This window comes from Galleria mellonella, unplaced genomic scaffold (assembly GCF_026898425.1).
Source record: "Galleria mellonella isolate WM207_F2 unplaced genomic scaffold, CSIRO_AGI_GalMel_v1 utg74, whole genome shotgun sequence".
Classification (NCBI taxonomy): domain Eukaryota; kingdom Metazoa; phylum Arthropoda; class Insecta; order Lepidoptera; family Pyralidae; genus Galleria; species Galleria mellonella.
The window spans coordinates 96210-119394 of NW_026442147.1; the positions used below are offsets into that span (position 1 = coordinate 96210).

Sequence of the window (23185 nt, forward strand, 5' to 3'; positions counted from 1 at the left end):
TTCATTTGTTTTTCACTTTTTACTCAATTTTTTGTTTTTTAAAAATTCATTATCAAAAAAAAAATCGAAAAAAATCAAGAGAATTTTATGCAGATAAAGAAACTCGGCGCCCGCTTGCTGTGCGACCAGTAGTTCCAGAGATATTAGCAGTTGAATGGAAAAGGATGCTTTTGCATTCAAAGTTCGATATCTCGGAGACAAATGGTTGTAATTGAGCCATCCAAAGCTATTTTTGAAGCTGAATAAACACGCTAAGAGACCTATACAATGGAGTAGCTCAAAAAAATTTTTCCATGCCCATAGAGTGAAAAACAAAACCTAGAAAATTTAGAAAAAAATTATTTTCAGCTTTGTTTAAGAATTGCATGGAAACTGGAGCTCAAAAAATTTTTTCACCAAAAAATCTGAAAACTAGAGTTTTGAAGCTTCAAAACCCTTTTTTTTAAATTTCCTGTACGATTATTTTTCACTGAAATACAGCCTGTTGAAAATCACCCAAAAATTTCAATAATTTTTATGTTCCCTTAATTTTTGCGAGGAGTGTATGATTATAGTTATAATAATACTAGTATTTTGTCCGTGATATCGTCCGTGTAACCGGGATAAAAAGTAGCCCAAGTATAGTACTGACAATTAGTTGAACTGTTAATACACCAAGAGGTTATGACCCTCTCTCATATTTATATTAGTAAAGATATACTTATCGTAAACTATCAAAAAGTTATAGTTGGTTTATTTTGTCACATGAATTTAAATCTTTTATAGATAAATGAAAGCTTATATATATTTAAATTCATTGACTTGGCCAATTTACAAATAAGACCATGGCGCAGTTAGACCGAATCTGGGTAGCTGACAGGCAAATATAATGAACGTTGCTGGATACAACTACGCTTTTGGCTTCCAGCCATACAAATGTGGTGTCGCAATTCCATATATACATGATGCATGTCATATCAATCGATCTGTTAAAATTTTTTAATAGCAAATATGATAAATTTATTTTGCTCTCAAAAGAAAAACGGTAAAATCAATCTTAATAAATTAAAAATGGGATCAACACAGAGATAAACACTATCAGTTGCAAAAGTTATTGTTATAATTGGCTTGGAATTTTGCGACATAATCGCATAATATAGTTGCAAAAAATTCAGCCTTTATGTAAACCTCCTTCTTTGAGAGTTGTTTTATAAATTTATTTACAAATATTTAGCGTTAATTAATTTGAATATGTTGTTTTGTCTATGGGCGATAAATATCACTTTCCATCAAGTAGGCTTGTTAAAAATTCCAAGAGGCAAAAAAACATTATCTAACTTGTATATGAATAATCAAAATTGTATAAATGAACAAGCATACCTATCAGTAATAGGTATGCTTGTTCATTTCATCATAATATTACTGAAGTGACGAACAATCTGTTCCCGGAAACGAAGGACAATTGCGGTCGACCGCTACCACAGTTCTCTGATTACTAAACTCAGGGGTTGTAGCTATACATTCAGCTTTTGCAAATTGTGCGTTAACAACCAATTGTATGTATATTTATATGAAATATCACAGTTTAAAGAACTCTTTTCTGAATTCCCTTGCTCCTAACACTATGGGAATATGATAAAATATAAAAATATTTAAAAGTATTTTATTAAAAAAGTATAAATCGTAATTAGTAAATTTAGGGGCTTATATGACATATTAGCTATATATAACCTTTATAAATCTTTATTATTGTTGCAGAAATATAAAATAACATTTAAAAATTTGCCATTTCTGTATGTGAGTTGGCAGGTATTATATTTTTGTAAAGATAATTTCCTTAATGGGGAAAAGAGTAAATAAAGGCAAGGCAACGAGGATTCTACTATTTCCCATAGCTGTGTCTGCGTGAACTTGTCTTATGTTCCCATAGGAATTTTCGGGAAACATACTACTGCGAGTGTGAGGTGTAATAAATCACGTGTTTTGTTTAACTTTTAGCTTACACAATGTTTTATTTGTTTCAGGACGAAAGGTTTAACCACGATATCGATCAACAAACGGGTTACAAAACAAGATCTCTTCTGTGCATGCCCATCAAAGATATCAACGGAGAGGTCATTGGTGTCGCCCAGGTATGTATAAATGATTTTTTTTTTCTGATAGTTAATTAACCTATTATTCTCGCTTATGCGGAATTTTTCCTGACTAATATTAAATATCGACTTTGTTTTTTTTTTTTAAGCAACTTAAAATGGAAAACAAGCTAATGGCCCATCTGATGGAAAGTGGTTATCGTCGCCTATAGACATGAACAGTACCATGAACATAATAGAGTATACTGTTTCGCCCAAGATACGCCCAAAGCTTTGCTATTTCTGAGGACTAAGATGTCATGCTTTTGTACCCTAGTCATTGTCGCATCTTAAACTTAAAGGCTTAACCAATCGCTTCGATATTTGGTATACACGTACTATACGAGATTGAGATGGACATAGGTTTTTTTTTTATCTCGGACAATGAATATATCGTAGTCGAGCGAAAGAAGTCGCGAGTAACAATTAGTCCCTTAATAAATTGAAATATTAATAGAAGTATAAATTAAATATGCTCCAGGATATAATCCCAGATGAGATAATCGGAGGATTTTTGTCGAGTGTTACCATTGGGAGGAACATCAGTGTCGAACCTTACTCATTTGTATATTGTAAATCACAAGGGAATCCTATCCTATAAAACAGTGTTGTTTTATGATGAAACAGAACAATGACGTGATTTCTACCGTATAATAAAGAATAATAATATTTATTAATTATGTATATAAGTAATACTTTAAAATTTAACTTATTTATTAAATTTAATATTTTTAACGTTCACTTTGTACTAGCTTTTACTAGCGGCGAGCGAAACTCACGTTAATATTGATTTTGTTTAACAATTCTGATTGTACCCACAATCAGAATTGTCAAACAAAATCAAGGTAGACAGTAAGTAGATATAAAATAATTACAAATTGGAACCCACCCCCTTTAAGGAGTATTTTCACAAAAGAAATAAAAAACCTTAATTATGCATTAAAAACAATAATTTTGCAAAGTTTGTAGCAAATCTGACGACGCAATAAAAACTTTCACACAAAAATTCAGAATTATTCGGAATATTACATATCGCACACAAAAATATTATTGAGTAATTCCTTTTTAGAGCCTTACAAACCACGAGTACCACTAACCAACAGTTAAAAATATGTACATAACTCTAAATTGTATTTTCAGTTAAAAGTATTACACTTAGATATATACAACAAAATAATTAATACGAAACTTTTATGTCCAGGTGATAAACAAACAAAACGACGGTCCATTCACCGCGTACGACGAGAAAGTATTCGCTTCGTACCTCCAGTTCTGCGGTATTGGTTTGCGCAACGCCCAGCTATACGAAAGATCTCAACTAGAAGTTAAGCGTAACCAAGTGCTACTAGACCTGGCAAGGATGGTCTTCGAGGAGCAGAGCACGATTGAGCACATGGTGCTAAGGATACTGACCCACACGCAGAGTTTAATACGATGCCAGCGGGTACAGGTAATATTTACTTTCTTTAATTTTGATAACATCTTACTTTTTATGACTTGGAATGGTAAACAAGCTGACGGCCCACCTGATGAAAACAAAATTGTTTCCGTATAAATATGTATAATTGTTACCAATGGAAGGTCAAATTACAGATATAATTTGCCATACAGTTATAATTTGTCAGGTGGACTCGCCATATTAGTATGAGTCTTAATTTTTTTTTATCAAGGCTTTCTATATTTGGCCAACGGTTCAAATGAAGAAAAAAAAATATTTCTTTATATTGCAAACTATCAATATATTCCTATATAGCAAACGCAGTTGCTCATTTAAAATAGTATATTATACTAGCAAATTTTTTTTCGTCAAGTCCTCCAAAGAAAGCGCTATAAAATTTCAACGTTCTAAAATGTATTATAAATCCAATCAAGCATTCTCAAGATTCGGATCTGCCTAATTTGATCTGCATAATTCATTTTAAAAGCAATATCCTGAATTTTAAGAAATTAAGTTGGTCTTTTCATCTTTAATAAATACATCAATCTGAAGTTAATAAATTTTTCCATTATACTCGAAAAATACTGGTTGTAATCAACAGATTTGCTCGCGTGAACTAATTAATTTAATTAATTATTTATTAATCTAGTCTAGAATACAATTAATTTATATAAGTACTTGATATTGTTAAACTCCATTGAACTCTTTTAAAATTTAATATAGACATTCTCATTTACAATTTTATTAGTATGGGATGTACTAATGTAATCCATTACTCTATTACTTTTAGGTCATAGATTTGCTTTATTTGTATTTCGTTTTAAATAACACATAGTGCCATTTTGGTATTGAAAATAGGCATGGGTAATATTCAACTTATCCCATATCTATATATTAGATTCCTCTGGATATTGATGGCGGATAAAAGATCATCACCCGTTTCGATGTCGCCCATATCGGTCAAATATCTATTTTTGAATATGTCTATTATCCAAAATTATTTTTTGGATATCAGACTTTTAACATATATGTAATTGGATCAATATATAGATATTGCTATATATTACCCACCGCTTATTGGAAATAATAACTATATTTTTGTTTTCCTTATCAATACACACCTATAAATCGTGTAAGTTTATATATGATCTATGGATACGATTCACTCTCATAAAAATTAAAAAAAAAATTAAATGTTTTGCGACGAATCCTTTGTAGACATTCTAGATACTTTTAATCTAATGTTAAAATGTCTGTATTCTTTCAAAAAATTTCAAGTATCCGCAACATTTGTAACAATATATTTCATTCTAAAGTCCCTTATTAATGTATTACTATATATAAATGAATGAATTGGGCCGCTTTTGAATAAACATTGGAAAAGGCGAAAGGTGTAAAATTTACATTATCGATATTATTCATAAACCCAGATGAGAAATTGCTCTCCGATTTGTGTATTTTATGGGACGGGGCTTTATTAGGCATCTATCAATTTTGTTTTTAATGGATTATAATTTTTATACGACCGATCTTCGTATAAATATTTTAATCCATTGCAAAATCTCCACTATAGACAATAAACAAAAAAATAAAATAAAGAATATATAGAATGCGAAGAATTTTGTAAAATGATTTACATCTAGGTTCTGGGTTATGTCTACAGAACGTTATTATTTAATTTTTCATAATACAATACGTTACAGCACGGTACTGAAAATAAAAGGGCTTTCAACCATATTATGTACTGGATCAATTAGCCAGTATTTTATATAGTACCTGGTTAGAAAGAAATTAATTGCACCACTTTTATATTACACGTTCAAATTTTAAAAAAATATACTTTTTGACCACAAACTTGACTTACAATATTTTTTAAGACGGAAATTTAATTGTTATTAGACATGAGATATGAAATTTTGTTAAAATTAACATTTATTTTTCATTATATATATATATATATATATATATATATATATATATATATAATCATCAACTCATTCAGCTAGTAATATATGTATAATACTAGCTGAGGGTCAGCTATCAGCAAATATTGTTGTTATCTTTATAGTTGGAGTAAACAATACACATATACAAAATTTTATAAAAATCGAATCAGTGCTTTCGTGAAATCTGGCAAAGGAATATCGTGATATGGTATTTTTATATATTAACATATAATTGGAAGTGTACCTAAGTATACTTCACGAAAATCTACAAGCCAATATTACATAAACTATATGAAGTGATATTGATATTATTAGACAAAGAGAGTTCCAACAGAGGTTACGAAATTTACACAATAATATTTGCGAAATTAGCTTCAGATACCATGTTAACGTGAGTTATTGTATCAAACACACCTATGGCATTATTGTCTTTGTTCTGTAAATTAATTTTGACATCAAAGGAAATCTCCATTAATATCAACTAGAAGCCACGTCATGGTATAAGTTTATATAATATTGCTTAATTTTAATAATTATTAAGGTTATTTCCGATTGCAGATTACCGTTATAAATACGAGAATCTATAAAATATTTAGATTAATTAGTTTGTTATACAATCACGTTTAAACGACTCATCTGACTCGAATGTTTAACACGCTTGGACTGTATCCTGGATTAATGACACATAACAATAGTCTACACGTAAATTTTGCTCGCAACAAGTAGTTTTTTGTTTTTTAAAGAAAAAAAACGGCATCTTCTGTAAACGAATACGTGAGTAAACCTATTTATTGCAAATAGAATTGTAAAAATCCGTTCAGAAATAGCGATATAATTGCGTAACATCAATATAAAAACATTAAACGAATTAAGATCCTTCTTTTTAGGAAGCTGCATAATAATGTAAAAGTTTGTAAAGGTGTTAGTTACTTAATAATGGCGTTACATTTTCTATTGATGTAGTTAAAATCAAAGGTTACTTGGATGAAATCGCGTTTAGCAATAACGCTGCCTATTGTTTTCTTACTGTGATCTTTTCTTGTAATTGTTTGTCGTTATGATAAGTTCACAGTTGTAATGTTTTAGAAGAAACAGTAGCGTAATTTCTAGTCACCTATCTCTCGTTAGTAATCTCTGTTTAATCGACGTCCATCCGTGATGATAAAATTGTCTCTGGCTGGCGCCACACTCACCTCCATTCATCGATTCATGCTGTCAGTTAAGTACTAATTGATAATTAAGGGTCATTAGAGATGTACTAGTTTGTTTCTCAAGTACGACAATTTTCATATCAGAAATTGGCCGTTAGGTCAGTTTCGCATAATGTATGACTTTGTTCTATCAACTAAATCTAGTAACAGTGACAAAACTAGTAATACGGCACTAATATGAGAATATATCCTATTTTTTGAAAAATGAATATCTAAATCCGTTTAAAATACTAAAAATGCATTTAATATAAGAATTCTGACTTCTTAGAATTACTTAGAAATGACATTCTAATCCAATCTCTGCAAATAAAATACAATCTTTACTAAATGAGAGATATTCTAGAAAACGATAATTCGTTCTAAACCAAAATAAAACAATTATTATTTACAAGAATCGAGAGGCAATGTTTTTGTATTTTAACAAATAAAAGTTTTATGTGTCTAAATAAAGAAACGTTTAACGTCAAAATGTCGTGGCCAATATTCACTGTAATAATATTATTCAAAAGGTACTTATATATTTAGTATCCCATAACTTGATCAATCGCGTTGCCGCTTCAATGCCGCATACTTTGAAATTCAACTGGCGAGAAAAATTTCCTTTGAAGAAAACCAAAACGTTTTGGTGAAATATATTTTCTTTTCGATACTTTAATGACTGCCTATAAAAGTTTCTTAACTCAATCTATGGGTAGATATGGTTGGAATAAAAATGTTTATTTAGGGATTCGTGTTTGCAAAATAACTGCGGGGTAAGTTCCCAAGTGACCACTTAAAAGCGGACAAAAAGGTAATAGTATATTCACGCCTACAAGCTTAATGTTAGACATTAACCCAAAATGACTCTGCAAAATATCTGTTCAGCTTTGAACACCCTCTAAACAATGTGAAGCATGAGAAAATCTGGAGAAAAGGGTGGCATAAGTCCTAATGAGAATAGAAAAGGATCAGCAACGTGCAAAATCCCTACTCTTGGGAAATCTTGAAGAAAGGTTGTTAGATACTTCAGGCGATTTTTTTGTAAAAACTATTTAGCATCATTCTAGTTCAGCTTAAACATTTATTATTTGAAATAACTAAAATATTTACACTTCCACTTTAAATATTGCACAGTTAGGTAGATTTCTTACTCTAATGCCTACATTTATAACAAATATTTTTTACTCATCATATTTTTGAGTAATATAGTATTCACTATGAGGAAATAATTTTTCATTAATATTTATTATAAATACTTTACTTATGTACGTATACTTAATAAAGTTATTTTTTATTGAAAATTACGTCTGTGCATTATTTTAAAAAGTGAAAGTAATTGGTAACAGAAATATATTTTGCATGTTATTTTAATTTTATCGAAAACCTATAAAGATTAGGATTTATCTGAGTTACAGAGTTCTGTCGCTTACTAAGAAAAATCTTTATTATTTCAAAACAACATGTATCCTCAAGTTCTGTGATGAAAGAACTTTGAATGTTCTTGCGATGTCCAAGTTTCTATTTACGAATACGAATTAAAATACTTTTGTAGGAATGAAAAATGTTTAAAAGACTTTTTTAGATTTGTTTCCAGATCATAGAAATTTAGATGGAGTGTAAAATCCCAAAAAAAAAATTATGAAACATTTTTCGGTCACAAAACGGTCAGACCATTCTTTTGACCTAAAAGGCAATTAAACAATAAGTTAACATCAGTAATATAGTCGATTAAAAGAAATAAATTAATATCGATATTTAAATTACCGTAATATATTTCTAATTTTGGATAAGTAATTGTAGCTCGAAGCAATGGAAAGTTCAGGAAAATCTCTATTATCGAAAAGTATTTTTAGTAGATCAATATTTACTAATTTAATTATATCAGACGATACGATTTACAATAAAATTTGCATTTTCAAATCGGGTCTGAAAATTAGATTAAATCGGTCGTTTATAAACGTGAACGGAAATCAAATTTAATTTCGGATGAAGTTACTGTTGTTTGAACACCAATATCGGGCTCATATTACTTGGGGTCTATTCTTAAAGTTACCTTCTAGTTTATTTAGCAAATCCTTTACAATTTAACTAGAGTTCTCATAAATTTTATTAGTAATATAATATTAATAGGCTGCAAGAAAAGACTGGTCAGTTGGAAACAGAAACAATGTTAAATACATTATTGAAGAAATATTCAATTTCTTGTGAGGGTGAGTGTATAATGTTGATTGTAGTAAAGGTACAAGATAAGGACGAATTTGTAGGATAAAAACCATCAATTACAAGATTAATACAATTACTCAAGATAGTCATTTAAAAAGTATTTTGGCTGGTTTTGTCTAAGTTTGTTTCGAGATATTCTATCTAGATATTCTAGATCAAGATATAAAAGTTGTCTTTAAAACTGTCGTTAAAAGGATTTTGTGAGCTTTGATAATTTTTAAATAAAATGCTTTTTGTAAATTTTGAAATAACGTTATATAATAAACGCTGTCTCCACGTGGGTGTTTCAGCATCCCTTAAATCTGTTTCCTTCGAAAGACCTTACCTCAATTTCTTTACTAAAGACTCTTATAATAAAGGTCGATTGAATTATTAGACCTTTTTAGGGTTCTGTAGTCAAATGAGAGACAATCATTATTTCCATCCGCATGTCTGTCCCTTCGTACGTATTAGCCGTCTTGTTCAGATTATTAGAGCTGTAATTTATTACAATTACGTAGTGAATTGAGGGCATACTCATCATATATTACATATTTCACATCATAATTCTCCTACATAGATAATTTTGTTGTACCTGCCAAAATTTCCTGTGATACTAGATACGTGTAAATATTATTTTTAAGACGTATAGTAAACTAACGAATTCAACTCGGCTGGGTAGCGTTCGGAAAACTATGCCATATCTTTTCATCCAAAGACAAGTTTGAAGACGAAGGTATTTAACCAGTATGTGTTGCCGTAAAAGTGGTAAATCACATTTATATTTGTTATTATAGACATTTTTGGATATTTTAACAAGTATCGCTATTGTGAAGTGACCTATACTTATATTATATTTAAAGCGGGAAAATGTTTTAAAGTTAAAAAGGAATTATTCGTCATGAAAAATTCAAAACACTCTTTGTTATATTTGATTCCGAAATCTCCATTTTCACTTAGAAAACAATATTCCACAAGATTCAAGAACTTACTTTACAGAATCTACTATAATTACTTTTAAAAATAACTCGAATAATTGCTGCGAAATTTTAGAGAAAACGAACAAAGTTATTCGTGAAGACCGTAAATACGACTTTACGCTCTAAAAATAGGACTTACAAATGTTTTAAAGTTGTTACGCCAAAAGACTATTTTTGTACCTAAAAGGGATGATGCCTTTATAACAATGTATTTTTTGGACGCTGTTGATTTCAATATTTAATTAAATTTAACTAAATTTAAAATTTATACCAGTGCTATAATATTTAAATAAATTTAGATGTGAATTATAATTTCAGTTTATATTTGTAGTACATAGTAACAATGAAATCGTACTAAGAATAATCGGCGTTTAATTAACAGCTACAAAATGTAAGAGATTTTTAATTGGACTGTAATTTTGCACTACTACTGCCCACTCACTACTTCGTATGCCACTGTGTTAGGTTGACTGGAAGAAATCTCTTTTAGAGATAAGTTCGCCTTTGCTAACATTGTTATTAACTTATTGTTGTTACTATATGTTTTAGTGCAATAAAGAATATATATATATATATATATATATATATTTTAAAGAAATATCTTGTTAGATAAAGTAGATTAGAAAAATCTTTGCATTTATTTTAATTTGATGGTAAAATATGTGTTCAGGTAGCTAGTTCCTCGTTTTTTTTTCTTCTGATGAACCACATTAAAAAATGTAAACATTTAAATTTTTTGAAGATTATTATTATTTTTCTAATGAATTATGCTAATATTTTTAATCTTTGTGTGAAAATCAAGTTTTAATATCACGTGTAATTTTTTTGTACTAAAATGAGCATAGTTTTATCCTGTTAAAATTCTTTGTCTCATTCCAGTTTCCAAGTTAAATTAATACTTTGTACGTTAAAATTATGTTTGACCTCAATTTGCATTTAAATGAACAAGCCCACGAAACTACACAGCACTGCGTTTAATTTGCGTTTTCAGATGTGTTTTAAGTAAATCAACATAGGCTGTTTTTCTCTCACCATTTAAACATACATAAAAATAATTTTATTCAGTTATAGACACTTAAATTGTAATTATGCCATAATTTCCGTACCGAGTATATACGTTGGTGTGTGTGAATAAGATCTCAGATTCTGTTTCGAGGCGAGTCCGTTTAGAAATTATTTTTTTTATAAAATGGTCTGTATCCGTGTATTCTGGATTGTGCCTATAGATGTTCATTGTTAAAAGAAGATATTTTTTGTGAAAATAATATGATTGCTACAATGAAAGCTGTATATTATATATTTAATTTCTTTTATTGTGCAATAAAGAGTTTTAAACAATCCAACAAACGAACTTGATAGTTGAACACACTATGTATAAATATGTGTGTGAGATGTGTGCATGTGTGAGAGACTTACATTTTCATGGGTTTTCGAGAAAAATAATTCAATTTTATTCATAGAATACTTTTTTAAAAGGATGCTAATGGTTTTGATGTCATTCTTATAATCATTGGCGTATCGAGAGGGGGTTGGATCCTGAGATTTTTGAGCCAAAGTGCTTTGCTATCGGGATACAACATAGTGAAAATGGGCAGGGATTAGTTGACATCTTAAAAAAAGAGTGCATATGTACACATAGACATGTCTTTACAAAGTTTTACTTGCATCTTGGAGTGGGCACAGTACAACTCTTGCCGCCCCTATTAAATGCGCCTGTGCTTTACGCATGTTTATATTATGACAGGTACTCTTGGTCCATGAGGCGTCGAAGGGCAGTTTCTCACGGGTATTCGACCTGGAGGCGGGTGACGATGCTGAACCCGGTACACCTCGGACATCCCCCTACGAGAGCCGTTTCCCCATCAACATCGGCATCACAGGCTACGTAGCTACAACTGGCGAGGTAACTTCTTCTAATGTATTTTTTTTTTATTTTGACATCAATCATAGTAGATTTTTTTATTGTTAGGGAGGCAAATTACGAAAATGAGGGATCACATGATGAAATGCGACTTTTGTCGCCGATGAACACCTGTAACACGAGAGAAGGTGCTTGTGCATTATCGACTTTTTAAATGTTTGTAGGCAGCATTTTTGAAAATTCACCCACCACAATGCTCAACATCTTTGCTTATTACTATTTCGTGATATCTATAAATAATTTTTGAATTAAAAGAATTTTTGAATTATATAAACTAAGAAAGAGTAAAGCCCAAAAGTAACTTTTGTATTTTTTTTATATAAAATAAATAAAGTTAATAAATCGTTTTCTGAGAAATGGTTAAAGGATTCGAGTAAGCTCGGCCAAATATAAGTCGAATTCAACGTTTAAATTAAGGTCGGCAGTGAAAATAGAAATGGTTTTAGATAAAAAAAAAATACTACTAGAATTTTAATGGTGGGCTATATATATTAAACGAAATATTTCGGTAGATATCTCTTATTCAATACATCACAAATTTCTAAAAGGTTTGTATCAATAGTTATAGTTTCTAAATATATCTATAAAGAAAAAGAAAAATATAATAATATATTGTTAGGAGTAAGTTGCGATAGAATTTTGTTTCCATTCTATAAATAAAAAGGTATAATTTTCCGGTTCCTCGAAAATTACATTAAGGCGAATCGAAAAGTTGATGATGACTCTTACGAACAAATTTTCGATACAAATATTTTTATAAATTTACCACACAGGTAATTTTATTAATATATTTTATTTATCACAAATATTTTTTTTTTACAGACCGTAAACATCGCAGACGCGTATTTAGATCCACGATTTGATCCGTCGGTGGATGATGGCACGGGATTCAAACACAACACTATTTTGTGTATGGCTATTAAAAACTCCGAGGGAAGAATAATTGGAGTTATTCAGGTATATTTAAGTTTCAAGTGCTTAATAATAATATCATCGCAAGCATTTAAATATCTTACAAATTTCTTCCTATAGAATAGATTTGTCACAGAAAGCCGTCGTTCTCAATACCTATCGCATTGTTAGTAAATTTCTTACATCATCTACTATCATCGTCCTCATATATAATTTAGAATCAATTATGCTAATACTTTCTAACAAAAGATTTATCTATGTGATTAAGCAATTTCATCGAAAATTTCATAGCTTATGTAATAATTATTGCTTCATATATTAAATTTAGCAATAATCAATTTACAACGTGCATTTCTTACTACGAGATATAAAATTAAGTTATTAAATACATCGAGGTGAATCTTTTGTTCTTTTTGGATCCTTTATTTCTTCATTTGAAATCGAACCAGTATGGCGCCTTTATTAAAAGATACTTTATTGAACAGACAAATATTTTTTTGCAATTACTTCCGCCTTCTCTACGAAGTCGTTAATAACTCGCTGAATTTATTCCATCATCAATCATTTTATGCTTTATTTACTCATAGCTCGTTTTCATAGCAAGAAAATGAACATAGAAGTGGGCAGTATAAGGAATGTAAATACATTATCCTGCTCTTGCCGTGTCGGTTTTATGACTTGCGATTGGATTAATGAAACGAAGCTGTATACAGAGATCTTCTTTAGAATTAGTGTAACTAGATATCAAAATTGCAATAATAATCTTTCCATTTCTCATTCCATTTATTCCACATGGTTGTGAGACTTGTTCATAAATTATTGTATTAAGTGATTAACGTAGGAAACAGCGTTCGCGGTATTCAAAGAGCGTAGAATGAAGCATTCATAGATAATGGTTATTCTGCCACTGAATACGAAGTGACAGTAATAAATTGTCTTGCCAATTCAAAATATGAACGTTTATGGAAATACGAGAGTTTAAATTAATCAATTGTGACACACTCAGTGTCTCTTAGTTAATCTGTCTCTATGTTCTACTCGTAAACGTGTTTATTTAATTTGTATTTTCTTTATCATTCAATGAATTTTAAGAAATGGTATGACTAATATGATCGCTACTTTTACGGAATAAAAATTATAAGATATAAAAAATTTAGATGTTCATTTCATAATTTTAATATAAAAAACTACTGTCATCGAGAAAGGAAAACATTGAATTAGTATTAACCAATTCAGTGACATCTGATATGAATTTACCCTTTCGAATTTGATCATATAGGCTTAATAAAAAATTCACAAGAACAAACCGGCAATGTGCGAAAGGGATAGCAAAATGCGGTCAATTACTATCATACGAGGGTAGAGTATGGTATACGCAGCATAGCGTCGTTAAAAGTCCACCAAGCTAATTAAAAGTCACGTTAATCTTTGTTAATTAATTTCATTATAATAGAGTTGTTGGCAATTGTACCAGGATTTGTCTCTTTTATTTCTAGTTTAAACTTTAATGTCTATTGATTTATAAAAATTAAAATAAATATGCATAATTACAGTAATTTTATTAAGAATGATTAAACACCCCATGTATAAACACAAATCTATTTTCAAGCATAAATTCCGTTGGGACATTGTATTTGGATATTTATGTCACATAATTAATTCAAAATATTTCCAAATTTATTAAACCCTGCATTTTTATAAAGAAGTATAGTTCTTCTTAATTTTTTTTATTAATTTTATAATTTTTACTACGAGTTTTATTTCAATTTTATTTCAATTTTCCAACTGAAGATGTATCCTCCATTAGACTAGAACTACAAAACGGTTGTGATAAAATTACTACTGTATTATTATTTACAACATTATATTATTCTGGTTTAGCTATTAACGATCACGCAGAAAATAGAATGTAGCTGTGAATTCACGCTAAATTTATAAGTGGCAGAAACTATATATTTTACAACTGATAGAAAAATGCGGTTATGTTCAAAAATTGTATTGCTTTTAAGTGAATTTAAAAAGTATTTATTAAACGATTGCGCACTGCGACAAATTCTGTTGTACAAAAGATCGAGGCCAATTTTAGGATAGTGTGAAACTGCATTGGTTCCATACTTTATGTTTCGTTTCGTTCGTTTTATCCGCGTTAACGGGAATAAGTAAATAGAATTTTGATAAGGCAATATCAGTTAGCTTTTACGATATCATTTTGTTCCTTAATTCCGTTTAGGCAATACCTTTAGTAATTTGACTTGATCATTTACGAATGTGTAGGAGCCTATTATAGCTATACTAACATTTGTGGCAGAGGACCCTTATCTTGAAAGTCATAAAGTTTGTATTAGAAACATACATTTGATATTCTTATTTCCCATATGGATAGGGGTTGTCCATAGCCCATTAAACTTTTCGACGTTATAACGCAAACAGGATTTTGTTATAGACTATTCCTGCTGAAATAAACTTATTTTTTATACTTTTTATATGTCCCTTCGTAATTCTACCGCAATAGAGTTATCATCAAAAACAACTGAAAATTTGTTTCTTATGTGAAAAATTCTTTCAATTACTGAAAACCACAATGTACTACGATAACGTTATGAATGTTGATTCTCACAACATTGTGAATTGGCGTGTGACAGGATACAGTATTATATCCATGTTTTAACTTTATAATTGCAATAAGGTGGTTGTGGCGTAGGTACTGTTGCGCTGACAAATATTTAAACCATTACTTTATATTGTTCGCAATGCATTAACTGAAAATTCAAAATTAATAAGTAATAACAGAACAACCTTAGTTATTGGATACTAAGTTATAGTTTAATGATATAGTAACATACGTATTACGTTTTTCTGAATGTCAATACACAACTTTGAATGAAAATTAAACGGAATGAATTTTTTTTATTAAATTATAGACTACTCGTTTATGTGTTAGTTCATGCACATTATTCTTTGCTGATATGTTATGTATTGGTAATATGTATGTATATGTATGATGTCGCCATTTCGTAAAATGTCATATTTTAGGAAATTGCTGTCACAATTATGCGATATTTACACGATATTGGATTCTTTTAAAAAATACATTGCGGTACCTATTAAAAGAAATCCAAGTATGTTTCTACGCAATATTTCTATTTTTTTTTTTTCTAAAAATACTATGAATTTAAAGTTTCTAAACAACTAACAGCTGTCTATAATGACGTAATAAAGGCGAAATTATCTAAAATATTTCGTAAAAGTCTCTCCTTTATTGTGGAATATTAAACTTGGTCTTTATTATAGGGTCTCCTACAACAAACTGTACTAAGTTGTTTCCATAATTTCATTATTACAACACTTTCATAACAAAGAGTTTTATATACTTTACTTACAATATATTACTTACTTACTTCGTAATATATTATACAGATAGGTATTTTATCTTCCAAAATTATGGTTACTGGGCTGGTGAAGTCGAGAACTTTTTGTCGGTAGATTAAATTTTTGAAGTTTCCATTCCTTTATATTCAGAATATATGAAGTGCAGTACTAATTAAGTACAGCGAGTAGTTCTTTATTATAATGTTTTACAGTTAATTTAATATGTATATGTTAAGTACAAAAATATATAAAAAATATTTTGGTATACAGATATATAAAAAAGAACTTTTTGAATAAGTAATTAAGGCTAGTGAGAGAAAAAGAAATTATATTATTCGAAAAATAGCTTTAATTACAATCAATATCTTTTTTTTTATGCAACATCACAATTACAAACAAACTGATGGTTCACCTGTAAAGCGGCAATTGTCGCCTATAAACATGAACAGCACTATCATCATCATCTCATCAACTGTTAATTATTCACTGCTGAACATATGCCTGCCCCTGGGGGGAGTGGGGGTAGTTGTTACGCTTAGTGGGTGGGTTGGCAACCGCAGTTAGGCTGGTGATGTTTAAACAGGAACGCTGCTGTTTATCCTTCGATCATTAAGTTTCTTTAACCGTCTTCGATGATATCTACGGGAACGGAAAAGGGGGTCGCCCATTCTATGCCGGGTTTACACAGCTTATAATTTAACCATAATTATTATAACTTGTATTTGCCACTTCTAAAATATAGATATATACAATGATAATGATATATATATATATATATATATATATATATATATATATATGTATGTATGTATGTATGTGTGTATATATTTCAATTCGACTTTAATCTTGACAAAATGATTATGCAATCAACACAAAAATTTAATTAACAATTTGCTCTATTACAGCTCGTCAACAAATTTGATGAACTGCTTTTCACGAAAAACGACGAGAACTTTGTGGAAGCCTTTGCTATATTTTGCGGGATGGGCATCCACAACACTCACATGTATGAGAAGGCCATCACAGCCATGGCAAAGCAGAGTGTTACGCTTGACGTGAGTATTGTTACTATAGAAGTATTATTTACTCCTCAATAAAGAGACTTCTATCGTGAACACACCGGTAAACTACGAGATTATACATTAATAAATTGCATTGAAAATTTTTCCTTTAGAACTCAAGTACATTTTATTTTGCAATAAGCAATGTTTTGTTCCTTAAAAAAGCTTTTTTCTTTTTTTTTTATACAACTTAGAATGACAAACAAGCTGACGGCCCACTTGATGGAAAGTGGTAACCGTCGCCTATAAACATGAGCAGTACCATGGACTACTGACAGCTTTAAGCGTCAAAATTAAAATAGGCCAGGAATAATACAGGAATATAATCCTAAATGTAAAATAAATTGTGGAATTCAGTTTAAAATTGGGGGCATAACAGTATAATATTAGAGATTTTCCTTCATTCGAAAGTTACCTTAAACTTGGTTGGTATATTTTTATGATTTACTATAACGACTACGTATTATTATATTATCCTTATATCTATTTTAGAATAATCCAATTTTAGAAATAGAATGAAAGAATAATAACGAATCTACTTAATATCGCAGGAAAAATAAAATCACAGAGACTCGAAGAAAAATGAAATAATGAACGGGAACTGCTATTAATATCTTTCCTTGCATTCGCGTCTCAAATTAATAATAAAATGAAATGATTTGTGCTATATCGTCGTCTTGTTTAAATTAATGAAATAACGTTTCTTATTAAGACTGAATGGAATGTTCTACCTACATAGGCATAAATGTGTTCGTTAGCTCATGTTTTTGTCGAATTTGAGAATGAATGATGGAAATAGCAGGTAAAAATAAATCTATGAAAAAATTAAAAGGCCCGAGTGGATAACGAACAAAGGTTTTTTTTTAGGATTCCCAAATAGGTTTTAATAAACCAGATTTTTAATGTACTGAAATACGTATGGTTGCAATGTATGACACAATTAACTATGAGAACTCTAAAGAAAATAACCAAATAGTATTTTTTTTAGTTTTTTGATCCACTATTTTCTTTGCTTGTTACAAAGAATTGGTATAATGATAGATAGATAGTACATATTTATTAATTTTTATCTACATTTAAATGTTATAGATACCGCTAAACATTTGATATTTAATCTTCCAAAGCTGTAAAGTTTTTTTTTTTAATAAGAACATTAAATGTATTTTTATAAATCTTTATAATCAAATATATAATGTAGCAATATTTTATTACATATTAGTTGTTCAAATTGAGTCGATTTTGATTATGTTTTCTCTAAATTCCAGGTATTAAGTTACCACGCATCCGCTTCGTTAGACGACGCTCAACGATTACGGGTAAGTTTATAAAGCTATTTGCGTAATTTGTCCCCATATTTCCAGTTCCGTTGGTCCCAATAATTAAAGTTTCTTAGATTGACCTACGATATCTACATAAGTATTGAACTATTCAAAATATTAACATTCGTTTTAAATTAACAGCCATGTAAGTAGGGAGAGAATCAATTAACAATTTCTTATAATCATTTAATGAAATTAAATATCGTATACCGCATTTTATTGAGGGCGTGACATAAGAATCCTTATTTTATCTATTTTTATTTTTATGTAGATGAATGAATTTAATAATAAAATGTTTCTAATAGAAATAGAATATATTATCACGAAAAGCAAAAAATAAAGCTAAATTGCTAAAAATTGGTAATTCTACACATTATAACGAATTACGTGTCCCTTTCTTAAATCTTAAACCCTAATGTCTTTTAAAGTTAGCATTAATATACATCCCTCAGTAGCAGTAATCAGACATTTTTAAGTTTTATAATAAAGAAACCATATTTACAAGATTTATATTTATTAAACGGTTTATGACAAATTTTGCAAGATTTTGCTTACATGTTTATATACATATATAATGCATTATACAAAATGCAATATAAATATGGTCAGTATATGTAATACTCAACATTGTAATATTCCTTAAAATGGCCGTCATCACAAAATGGCGGATGGTGATATTTTCTTAGTCCTCTTAATACGGATACCAAATGAAACAGGTTGAAGAATAGGTAACGATTATTATAAATAATATCAGCTTAAAATGGCTGCAGCCATAATATGGCAAATTACATTATAAAATCTTGTCTTTGTAAATGTTTTTAAACAGACTTGTATTTTATTACAGACTTTAAGGATACCGTCCTCTGTCCATTTTAGTCTTCACGAGCTAGATTTCGACGATATCGACCTAACAGACGATGACACGTTAAAAGCGTGTCTTCGAATGTTCCTCGACCTAGACTTCGTTGAGCGATTTCATATCGACTACAGCGTCCTCTGCCGATGGTTATTAAGCGTTAAGAAAAACTACAGAAACGTGACTTACCATAATTGGCGGCACGCGTTCAACGTCGCTCAGATGATGTTCGCCATATTGACTGTAAGTTTCTAAGCTTAACTTCTCATGCAGATTGTGAAATTTTATTATATCGTACTTGTGGACTTGTTTTGTTGAATAAGGATAAAAAATATACCATGTATATATTAATATACATTCTGAATATTCTGAATTATCAGAGTATGAGCTCGTATATTAAATTTAACTCAAATTCTACTATAATAAATATGACTATAACATCTAAATATTCAAACAATGATGATTTTATCAAGTATCTATACTAATACAATAAAACGAGAGTTTATTTGAATGCGCTAATCTCTGAAAGTACTAGTCGAATTTTATAAATGATATTTGCTTTTGGTAGGCTCATTTCTTAATAATACGATACGACTACAAGCGAAGCCGCAGAATATAGCTAGTTTGTAATATTAGTTGGATGATATTGTAATATAATTTTATATAATGTAGCTCTCTTTTTTATATGCAGTGTTGACAAATATTTGCAATACAGATTTAAAATAGAACCTACAGCGGATTCCTCTATCTATGATTAGGCAAGTTACATAATTGTAGTGTTCTGTAACAGACAGTCATCCCCAAAGGCTTCTAAGATCTATAATGAAAACGGCGTTAACAGGTGACAGTTGTTAATATGAAAAGTTCTGTGTGACAAGTTTGTCACGGTAGAAACTACAACTATAGGTATATTGATTACTATTTATCTATCTATTGCCATGATAATATAAAACAACAAAATGAACTTCACCTTGTTAATGAAATTGAAGCGTTTGATAAGAGAAGTAATCGATATAATATTGTATTGATTACTTTTCTGATAAGATTAATAATTATTATTTGTAGGTATAATATTAAATAGATTATTTTGCATATTATAATTAGGTTCACTAATTAATTATTATCTAGGTATATATTTTTCGTATTTTCACTATACTAGAATACTTTAAAGTTTACATTGTAATGTAAGTTATTTAAATTGCAATGTAAGTCAGGAGTCTGAAAATAAAAACATAAAAGTATTAAAAACCAATATTATTATTGTTACCAATGATACTTTTCTGAGATCTTGAATGCTTTTCGTTATTTTCTTTAAATATTTATTTACTTATATTTTTTGCTCACTTCGTAAAACTTTCTAAAGTTTTTGATCTTGGTGTTATAAATACTTGATATAAATTTATGATATCCTGTACAGTGTCATTTAACGGTAAGAATGTCCTACCGCGTTACTTGATGGTGTTAAAAATATAAAAATAAAAAATAAATATATAAAAATCCTCGAATGATGTAAATCACACGGAAATTTAACGGATATAATTTAGTTAAATAAATAAGGTTAAATATTTTAATCTTGTTCATAGTCGTCAAAGATGCCTATAGTATATCATAATAGCAATTGTAAATTGACCACTAAGACCTTCGTTTCTTATTTAATTATAGTGTCTTACATTTATTTCTAGGAGACTCAGTGGTGGAAGATTTTTGGAGAGCTAGAATGTCTGGCTCTTATTATCGGCTGTTTGTGTCACGATCTTGATCATCGAGGGACCAATAACTCTTTTCAAATCAAGTAAGTTATATTTAATAATCGTAATTCAACATTCATTCTTCATATTACCAGTCACAATCCAATGGTATAATAGACACGAATCCTGCTTCATAATACAAGAATTATAATTAGCTACTATACTACCATTACTAGAATACTACCATTTTGACCAAGCCTTCTGGCTTGGTATGTAGTTTTACTTCAAGTTTTTCTGTCTTATTATATTGATGTTTTGTGTTTTGCTCCTGTAGTTACCTTCACATCATATCTTAGTGGTGAAAATAGTAATGACACACATTTTTACTTTATCACTACGCGATTATATTATAAGTTATTTATCGCAATTTAATAACGTCAAACTTATATTATGTTACATATTTCAATGGAGTTCTGCTTGTTTTTGTCCCTACTTACTATTTAATTTCTTAAAGTTTACGTTATTTTTTGCATTTTTTTTTATATAAATAAAGTACATTTATATCTTCTAATATTTGATGAAAATGCTTTAAATAATTTACAACCTTATGTGAAAACTATTCTTAAAAATTTATCACTTTTTTCTTTATCGTTCTACTCTAACAACCTAATTAGTCCGACTATATTTTGGTAAGATTATACATACCTATGGTAAATATTGCTTTTTTTTTTCTCAGAGCATCGTCACCTTTGGCACAGCTGTACTCAACATCAACAATGGAGCACCATCACTTTGATCAGTGTTTGATGATCCTGAACTCACCTGGAAACCAGGTTCTAGCAAACCTATCTTCAGAAGACTATGAAAAAGTAGTTAAAGTACTCGAAGATGCTATACTATCCACCGATTTAGCTGTATATTTCAGGTAAAGTTTATATTACTAATCCTTATTATTATTATATAGAAGGGTTGTTTATTTACCAATTGACACTTTAAGGGCTCAACCATTCGTCATTGAATTTGTCACGTAAATGTTGTCATTGAGAACTAACGTCGGCTTTATAAATCCCTTTTTAACCTGGTTAATAAATATTTCTAGTCACGTGGATTACGTCGCAAATAGCCTAACTAGAAATAAATACAAGTAGTTACTGTTTTAAATTTGTTATAGACACCTAAATAAAATCTTAAAGTTTTTACTAAACATTACCTGAACATTTTATAAACTGATAATAGTAGAGAAGCTATGACGTAATCTTATATAATTTTAATTATCTCTTTATCTGTTTCTCTATTTATCTGTACACATTGTATTTATTTATTTAAATTTTATTTACCTATGAAGGTAATAAAGATGGACTTAAGACTATGATCACATATTTTACTGAACTAAATGTTATCTTGCGGAAGTCCATATCGCTAGTTATTGGATTAGAACTAATTTGTTTAATTCCACTATTATTGATATGTATGGATTGCCAACAAACAAAGATTGATGCGACTGAGAATTCGCAGTTTGGGGGCCGAGCGATTAATACTATAATAATACAGCCTTTGAGCAGCGATCTAATAATTTGCCTGAAGTTGCCTCGTTCAGAAGTAAAATACGTGTTAAGGTGCATAAAGAAAATGCCAGTCGGAGATTGATGGCTAATGGAAGGTTGTGGAACTTCTGGTAGTATCTAATAGTGGTGGACAATCTTCGAGTGTTAGCAGTCACACACATAATAATGGTAGCGGAGTTAATAATTTTATTCAAATAATTATGATCACAATCGCCCTTGTTTAAAGCCATTACCGAGTATAAAAAACATAATATTTAAGTAGGTACAATGTTTTTATTACAAAATATTTTTTTACCGACGAGAAAAAAAGAACTCTGCGTCACCTAAGTTCAGAGTGCACAAATAAAAAAACATTGCCCCCAAATTAAGTCGAACCGGTTGTGTAAATACACAGCTCAGTAACACACACCATGGTAAGTTGATTGGTTTGTTAGGGTCGTAGTAGTTAATTGCGTAAATGTATCACGCGTGCACACATACAGAGTTTGATTGTGGCGTGATCGATTCACTTATCTATTAATGATGCGGAGTTAGTACGCACTGTTATTTTTCATCCACGTGTTTTTATATAACATGGAATGGAAACCTAGCAGACGATCCTAATTGTATATAGTAGTCCTATTTAGA

General features: G+C 29.7%; 1 protein-coding gene across 1 annotated transcript in view; it reads left to right on the forward strand.

The window, feature by feature from the left end:
• The window catches only part of LOC113516096 (dual 3',5'-cyclic-AMP and -GMP phosphodiesterase 11-like), a 65057-nt gene that overhangs the window by 35346 nt on the left and 6526 nt on the right, over positions 1–23185 (forward strand). Inside the window, exons 4-12 of the mRNA XM_052900979.1 lie at positions 2004–2111; positions 3313–3561; positions 11612–11770; positions 12611–12745; positions 16975–17124; positions 18396–18446; positions 19294–19548; positions 20988–21097; positions 21730–21918. Coding sequence (XP_052756939.1) covers positions 2004–2111; positions 3313–3561; positions 11612–11770; positions 12611–12745; positions 16975–17124; positions 18396–18446; positions 19294–19548; positions 20988–21097; positions 21730–21918 — 1406 coding nt within the window. The remainder of the gene's footprint in view (positions 1–2003; positions 2112–3312; positions 3562–11611; positions 11771–12610; positions 12746–16974; positions 17125–18395; positions 18447–19293; positions 19549–20987; positions 21098–21729; positions 21919–23185) is intronic.